This window comes from Microtus ochrogaster (genome assembly GCF_000317375.1).
Source record: "Microtus ochrogaster isolate Prairie Vole_2 chromosome 14 unlocalized genomic scaffold, MicOch1.0 chr14_random_3, whole genome shotgun sequence".
Taxonomy (NCBI): Eukaryota; Metazoa; Chordata; class Mammalia; order Rodentia; family Cricetidae; genus Microtus; species Microtus ochrogaster.
Genome location: NW_004949098.1, coordinates 11,534,257 through 11,541,639, shown reverse-complemented (window position 1 = coordinate 11,541,639; position 7,383 = coordinate 11,534,257). Strand labels below are relative to the sequence as shown.

Genomic DNA, 7,383 nt, shown 5'->3' with positions numbered 1-7,383 from the left:
ACATCACTCTTGGGAATTGTAAGGCCTTCTGGGGAAGACCTCTGATTCTCAGCACGTTCCAGAATTCTTCCACGAGGCTCAACAGTTAACAGCGCAAACTGCTCTTCCCAACACCTACATCTGGCAGCTCACACCCCTTCCCGCCATCTCCAGCTCCAGGGTATCTGATGCCTCATAGGACACAGGCTCTCACATGCAGGTACCCACACATAGGCACACCTACTGTAATACTCGTAATTGAGAGGGGAAAAAGGTATTAAAAAAGAATGCAATCAGGAAATGTTTATTGACAGTATACTATGTGCTGGTAAAGCAGCCCCTCCCAGAGTGTGTTATTCCCCCCAAGAGTGCGGTTAAAGGAGAGGCAACCTCCCCAGGCAGCCCTTCTCAAAGGCCTGTCACTTCGAACCTGGGGGGACTTTGGAGTGGAGGGTTGCCAGGGGAAATAAAGCAGCCCGGAGTGGGAGGGGAGGCTGAAGGGGCACACCATATGCCAAGGGTGGAGATGTGTACCGCCGTTTCCTCAGGGCTTGGTGGGGAAGAGCAGGCAGGTGAATCCCCGGCTGCCGCTGTGTCTGTCCACGAGGGGCAGTGGGTGCTTGGTGTAGTGCTGAACCATGGCAGCCACGGAGGAGAAGAGCTGCAGGAGGAGGCGGGGCGTCTGGGGGTCTCTTGAGCTTTATTCTGCCAGCCACTTTCTAAGGCAGCCGTGGGGCCTAGCGGGGGAGCTGGCCAACAGTTTTTTCTAGCTATTTTTCTCCCCGCTGTGCCATGAGACTGCAATGCCATTTTGCTGTCTGGTTTCAAGCCTGCAACTGCCCTGGCGTGCTCTGATGCTGGCCAGGCTTGGGTTTCCAGAGCTAGGTGACAATTGCTTTAGGTCTAGGCCTCTGCCCTGGTCTTTCTCAAGGGAATCTGAGTGATGGGTAGCTTTGATAGGCTAAAGTCTACCAGTTGCTGGGGCGAAAAACCCTGGAGATTTTTTCCCTCCTCCCAGATGGTCTCAGTGCCCTCACCTTGACCCTAGGAAGACTGAACCCGTGGCAGGAGGAAGTACTTCCCCCAGAACAAGGTGGGTCTCTTTCCACAGTGCCAGATGTCTGTGAAGATGTTCCAGCCTCTGTCTTCTGATGCACTTGCTGGCCTCAAACTCACAGAGAAACCACCTACCTCTGCCTCCTGAGTGCTGGGATTAAAAGTGTGCGCTGCCACCATGCAGTTTAATTTTGTTTTCACACAGGATCTCACTGTGTAGCTCTAGCTGGCCTGGATCTAAAGAGATCCATCTGCTTCTGCCTCCCAAGTGCCAGGATTAAAGGTGTGTGGCACCATGCCCAGCTACCTTGTTTTGTTAGATTTTTTTAAAAATCTGTTTTCATGGGTATGTATGTTTTACGTATGAGCACCCATGCATACAGAGGCCGGAAGAGGGCAGTGAATCTCTCATAACTGGGGTTATGGACAATTGTAAGCTGCCATGTGGGTACTGGGAGCTCAACTTGGGTCCAGACCAGTAAGTGTGCCTAATCACTGAACCATCCCTCCAGCCCCCACCTTGGCTTTTGAGACAAGGCCTCTCACTGGCTAGGAGCTCACTATGGAGGCTGGATGGCCAATGAGCCCAAGATCCCGATTTCCACCTCCCCAGCACCAAGATTATAAACCCAAGCCACCACACTTGATTGATTTTGCATGGGTTCTGGGGGACAAACTCAGATTCTTATATTGCAAGGCTTATAGACAGAACTGTCTCAGAGGCCCCCGCCCTCTGTCGTTTCTGCTTAACCCAGGGTGGGGGCCAGAAGCAAACTGTGTGTTTTCCCCAGACACATACATGCTCTTGGCCAGGCCCAGGGTGCTACACTGTGGTCCACCTTGCTGATTTGGCCCATGGTTCCTCCAGCACCCACCTCCTCATGATTCCTGCCCTCCCGGCCCAGGGCATAGTGGTGTCCACCATCCAGTTGCCGGATGGGAATGTTGAAGACCCGGCCTTTGAGGAGCACTGCCAGAGTGAAAGGCTGCAAACCGTGAGGTCCAGAGCTGAGACGCACAGTATAGGCTCCGTCCTGTGGAGGAGACCCCACCCTGAACTTCACCTTCTGATTGCCTAAGCCCAGCTGAGCAATCATGTTCCGTGCCTCCCTGACCCTCCTCCTGCTGCCACCCTAACCAGCCCATGGGCAGTGAATAGAAGGGATTTCAGAGAAGGCCAAGAGTGCACAGATGTCCACCTTTTGGAAGTGAAGCAGGGCTCTCTCCACAGCTTGGCGGTCACAGTTCCCTGAGTACCAAGGCTGACCACGGAGGCTCCCATCCTATATAATACACAGAGTCACTCAGAGATGTGTTCAGGCACTCGGTTGGGCATGGATGGCAGAGAACCCTGCTGTACAACTGTTTGTGTTTACATCTGCCAGCCCCAGACTGAGCCTGCGAGCAAAACCAAGTAGTGTCTGGGCCTAGAGTGCAGCATGGGGGAGCTGGACACTGTGTTCAGTGTGTGTTCCTTGTGGTGGTCCAGGCCTCAGGCCAGGAGTGATCACCCACGTCTGCCCCCAGCTTCTGCTCACCTCGACAGCAGAGGTGCTCTGGGCAGGGACTATAGAAGAAGCAGACAGCCTCCGCCCTGCTGAGAGAAGCAGAAAAGAGTTGAAGGCAGGAAGGGATTGGGTAAGCAGACTTCATGGGCAAGGGCAGCAGCAGAGGGCGCCATGCCAGTCTGTTCCCAGGCTCAGCACTCTTGGAGGACGCACCAGACAGTCCTTGCGTGACATCCAAATGAGAACTGATCTTGGGACACACACTGGCAGCTTCCCGATTTAGTGCAGACCCTGGGAAATGCCCAAGAAAGTCCTCTCAGGCCTGACCATGGCAGAAATCAGAGCTGCAAGGACCCCCTTGATGAGGTGAAGTAGGGCCTGGGAACCTGGGGGTGCTCTGTTGTCTGCAGGGCTGGGAGGGAGGGAGTGGGAGCCCTAGCAGAAGCATCCCATTCAGGCTGTAAGTGTACATACTCACCTTTCAATGGGGTATCCACCGTTCCCTGGGACACAGGAGGCCTGGTCAGATGAGAACTAGACTTCCAAGCTACTACCCACATCTAGAAGCTGCACCCTGGGCCTCCTCCCACCCTCCGGGCTCACTTCCTCCTTGAACACTATTTTTTTTTTTTACCTTCCAAGACTCCCAGTGAGCAACCATGGACCTGCACGGGACAAATTGGAAAGCAGAGCTCAGACCTTTTCTTTTCTTTTTATTATTTTTGAGGGGCTGGAGAGATGACTCAGAGGTTAAGAGCACTGGCTGCTCTTCTAGAGGTCCTGAGTTCAATTTCCAGCAACCACATGGTGGCTCACAACCATCTGTAATGAGGTCTGCTGCCCTCTTCTGGCCTGCAGGCAGACATGCAGACAGGATACTGTATACATAATGAATAAATAAATCTTTTTAATAAACATTCTTCTTGAGACAGGGTCTCACTATGCAGCATTAGCTAACCCAGAACTCTACGTTAATCAGATTGGCCTTGAACTCACAGAGAACTGCCTGCCTCTGCTGCCCATAATGCTGGGACTAAAGAAAGGTATTTGCTACCATGTCTGGTCTCTGGGGTTTCCTTTCTTAGTGAACTAAGTGCCCAGGGTTTCCCCACTGCTGTCACTTACTTGGGTAATCCAGATGTTCTTGGCAGAGGGACTGGGGGTATCAGGACTTTGGAGCTTGGAGTTCTAGTCAAGGCTGGGACTAAAACAGAGAGGGCAGGTAGGTTTGGCTGGGGACCAGGCCGGAAGTCTAGGCTGACCAGACATGACTCAGGACAGTCTAGCGGTCTAGTTCTGTTCCCTTTGCCCTGGACTCTCCTGAGCCCTTTGAATCATAGGGAGATAGCAGCTTGGTGGCCGAGTTCCATCAGATGAGAAGCTCCACCCAGCCCTTGGCAGGGACATTGTGGGTCCTCTTGGATTAAAAGCAGAAATAAAGATAGCCAGGTGGGGTTTGGAGGGGACAGAAATGGGGTCAAGAGAGAGTGTGCTCATGGGTTGCTGAGGGCTTTGGGGGTGGGTGGGGCAGGTGCTTGCTCACGTGGCTCTGGCTCACACTCCAGGTAGATGTCCTCATTGTGTTTCTCTTCAAGGTCTGTTACCTAAGGTATGGGACCATGGGCTTCACTAGACTTGTGGTGCCTTTTAGGAATAAGAAGGTGGCCAGGAGGTGGTGGCGCACACCTTTAATCCCAGTACTCGGGAGACAGAGACAGGTGGATCTCTGTGAATTCAAGGCCAGCCTGGTCTACAAAAACTAGTTCCAGGACTATTACACAGAGAAGCCCTGTCTTAAAAACAAAACAAAACAAAAACAAACAAAAAAACCCACAAAAACAATAACAAAAAACAAAGAGGGAATAAGAAGGCTGTGCCTCAGCTAGTGGGCAAGGGGGACATGAAAGAAGCCACTGATTAGAGAGGGGTAGCTCAAGGCACCACACTCCTCCTTATCTACACAGTAGGGGCCTCTCTTCAGTGACTTCTCTTTTAGGGGTTCCCACAGAGAGTGGAGGAGAGGCTCTGGGTGACACCTCCAGGACCACTGGCTTATCCCTGTGGGAGAGGGAAGGACCTTGCACCAGACCTTCTCCCTAGGCTACCCAGGTCCATTCACGCCTAGCAGCTTTCTAGAAAAGTTCCCTAGACTACAGGGTAGAGAAGGAGCCGCTCACCACTCTAGCAGGTGCACCTCGCCCTGGAAGGAAAAGGGAGAATCAGCACTCATGAACATCGGTGGGCGAGGAGGAGCCTGGGCCCCCTTAGTCCCAGTGCCCCTCAGAGCCAGCTCTGGAGACCCAGGAGAACACACTGCATTTGCTCATCCTCTTTCTTTGCAACTCTGAAATATCACCAAACTTGACCTCTCACTGAATTTTCTAGACTTTACTCCAGATGACTTCATGGTGGGAGAAACAAAACAATACAATACAGCCACCCTCAAGGTCATGAAGGTTTTTCAGCAACTAAGAAGAAGAGGGGCTGTGCCTCAAGTAAGCTGTTTGACCTTGACTCTCCTGCAACCTGTTTTAGGTAGGATGGTTCAAGCCCCGTTCTGACATCCTAGGGCTCTGGGTCACTGGCTAGTCTCTGGACACTGGAGGCAATCATGGCATGGATAGACTCAGAGTGGTGACCCCAGGGGCCCCCAGGGATGAGGGATAGTATACACAGGAAGGGCCTTAGATTTGACCTCTTCATTCTAGGGTGCCCCTCACCTGATCCAGAGATCACAGATCTGCTTTTGAACTGCTTGGGGCACGGCAGTTCATGTCTCTGGGCCTGTCTTCTCACTGTTCACTGGTGGTAACAATACTTATACTGACTGCCTCAGGGGCTCAGCAAGCGAAAAGGATGCCTGGCTAGGAGGTGTGCAGCAAGCCCGTTTCAAGGCAAACCCAAAACTCTAGCCTGTGGTGGAGAAGTCTTCCCTCCCAATGTGCAGCCAGGGAAAGAGGGGGATACCGCTTTACCTCGCCTTCCAAAACCAGGTCCCTGCTTTGGGGTTGCAGGCTGCAGGCTCATTGCCATCGTCAGCTGTGGGAACGATGGGGTTAGTGAGGGAGGGGGGAAGTGAGGAGCAAGGAGGCTGGAGTGGGAGCGGTAGAGCTATGTGTGTGCTCCTTTCAAGTCCAGCACTGACTGTCAGCGTGCCTGAAGTCGACACAGGAAGAGCAGGAGTTCAAGGCCAGCTTGGGCTCCAGGAGACTATCTTTCAATAGCCCCCTCTCCCCCAGAAAACCCATCCGAACAAACAAACAAATACCAAACATTACAAGAGAGGTACAGAAGGACAACACCTTCTTTACTGTGAACTTTCCCTGTGTGTTTGTTTTCTTTATATTTTGTCTATAAAATACAAAAGCAAAGGGATAGCTTTCAAAACGGGTAACCAGATCAGAGTGGGAAAGGGAGCTGGGTGGGAGGTCAGCTGACCGCTCTGCCAGAGAGGGCTTCTAGGGCCCAGAACTTAGGTGAGGTCAAGCTAGGCTTCCATCCAGCCCCAGCAAGGATGGACAAGAGGAGGAGAGGAGCGAGAGCCCTGTCAAGCAGTGGGTAGATACAGAAGGAACAGAAGGACCCTCTAGGCAAGTGGGAGGAGCTCATCAGGGTTATTGGACTCTGGCTTCTGCTGCACGGGGCACCAGAGGTCTCAGGGCTCTTAGACTGTACAGGTGTAGTGGGGATGCGGGGGGGGGGGGGAAGGCTTGCTTAGGAGACCTCCGGAAGAGTCACTCACCGGGAAATGGTAGCCAGAGGCAGGGCGCGGAGGGAAGGAAGGATTTGTGGGGAGTCCTCTGGCCACTGTAGGCTGAGGCAGGGGTGGACCGAGAGGCCCAGGACGATCTGGAAAAGACTCTGTGCTTTGTGGACTGGGGAGAGGGAGGGAGTTCTTCCCTAGTCTGTTCAGTTTTCAACACTTCCCACCTAGCCCCCATCTCTCCCTCCCTCCTCCTGTCCCCTCTACTTATTGGCTTCCTGACAGCCCCATCTCCATGGCAACTGGAGACAGTCAGCTTCCCTGCCCCCACCTGACTGAGCCCAGGGGGTGAGAGATGCCAGTGGTGGTGGCTTCTCAGGGCACTCCCACCCTGGCTGGAAAGCTGCACAGAGAATTTAGAGGGGGGAACGCAAGGCCCTAGGGACTGGGCCGGGCTTCCTGCTTTGTCAATGTTGCCTTGGTTACCTCCCTCCTCCCTCCTGCTTCCTTCCCATTCTCTCTCTTTCCAGTTTTTCCCTCCCTTCTTTCCTTGTTTGCCCAGTCAAGAGGATTCGGTGGCAGTCAGTTTAGCTCCTTCCCTACCCCAGCTCAGGCAAGGGAGGAGAGCTCGCTTCTCCTGGACTCCTCCATGGTTGGGCCCTCTTGCCCTGACCCAGCCTCCCAGCCTCTCCCTCCTCGATCCTCACCCAGATACAAGGAGCCCTCTTTAGAGCCAAGAGACTGTGCAGGGGCCAGGCTGAGGGGCGCAACCTCGCAGGGGGGAAGCTCATATTTATCCTCTTCTTCTACCTCCTCCTGAGCCTTCAAGAAGGGATGCTGGTGGTACAGGGAAAATGGGGGATGGAACATGACAGGTCCCAGGAGCCAGTGCTTCCCTTCTCTATGCCAGCCTCCGTCTTCAGCAATTGGCCTTACCCTGTGTCTCCAAGTCTCTGAGTCTGGCAGGAAAGATGGGCTCGGTATATTTTTTCTCCAAACTGCGGTGTCTGGATAGATAGACTGGGGTGTCAGAATAGACAGACTGGGGTGTCAGGATAGACAGATTGGGGTGTCTGGATAGACAGACTGGGGTGTCAGGATAGACAGACTGGGGTGTCTGGATAGACAGACTGGGGT

General features: G+C 53.4%; 1 protein-coding gene across 1 annotated transcript; it reads right to left on the bottom strand.

Moving 5' to 3' along the window:
- Positions 1–523: 523 nt before the first annotated feature.
- On the bottom strand, positions 524–6,326 carry Sh2d6 (SH2 domain containing 6). The gene is made up of 12 exons (XM_026787972.1): positions 6,286–6,326; positions 5,519–5,582; positions 4,721–4,743; positions 4,087–4,147; positions 3,669–3,747; positions 3,178–3,208; positions 3,022–3,046; positions 2,757–2,834; positions 2,574–2,632; positions 2,174–2,318; positions 1,911–2,005; positions 524–640 (listed from the first exon to the last, which is right to left on the bottom strand). The coding sequence occupies exons 2-12, from the start codon at positions 5,574–5,576 to the stop codon at positions 524–526; spliced, it is 771 nt and encodes a 256-aa protein (XP_026643773.1). The 5' UTR covers positions 5,577–5,582; positions 6,286–6,326.
- Between the last annotated feature and the right edge of the window lie 1,057 nt (positions 6,327–7,383).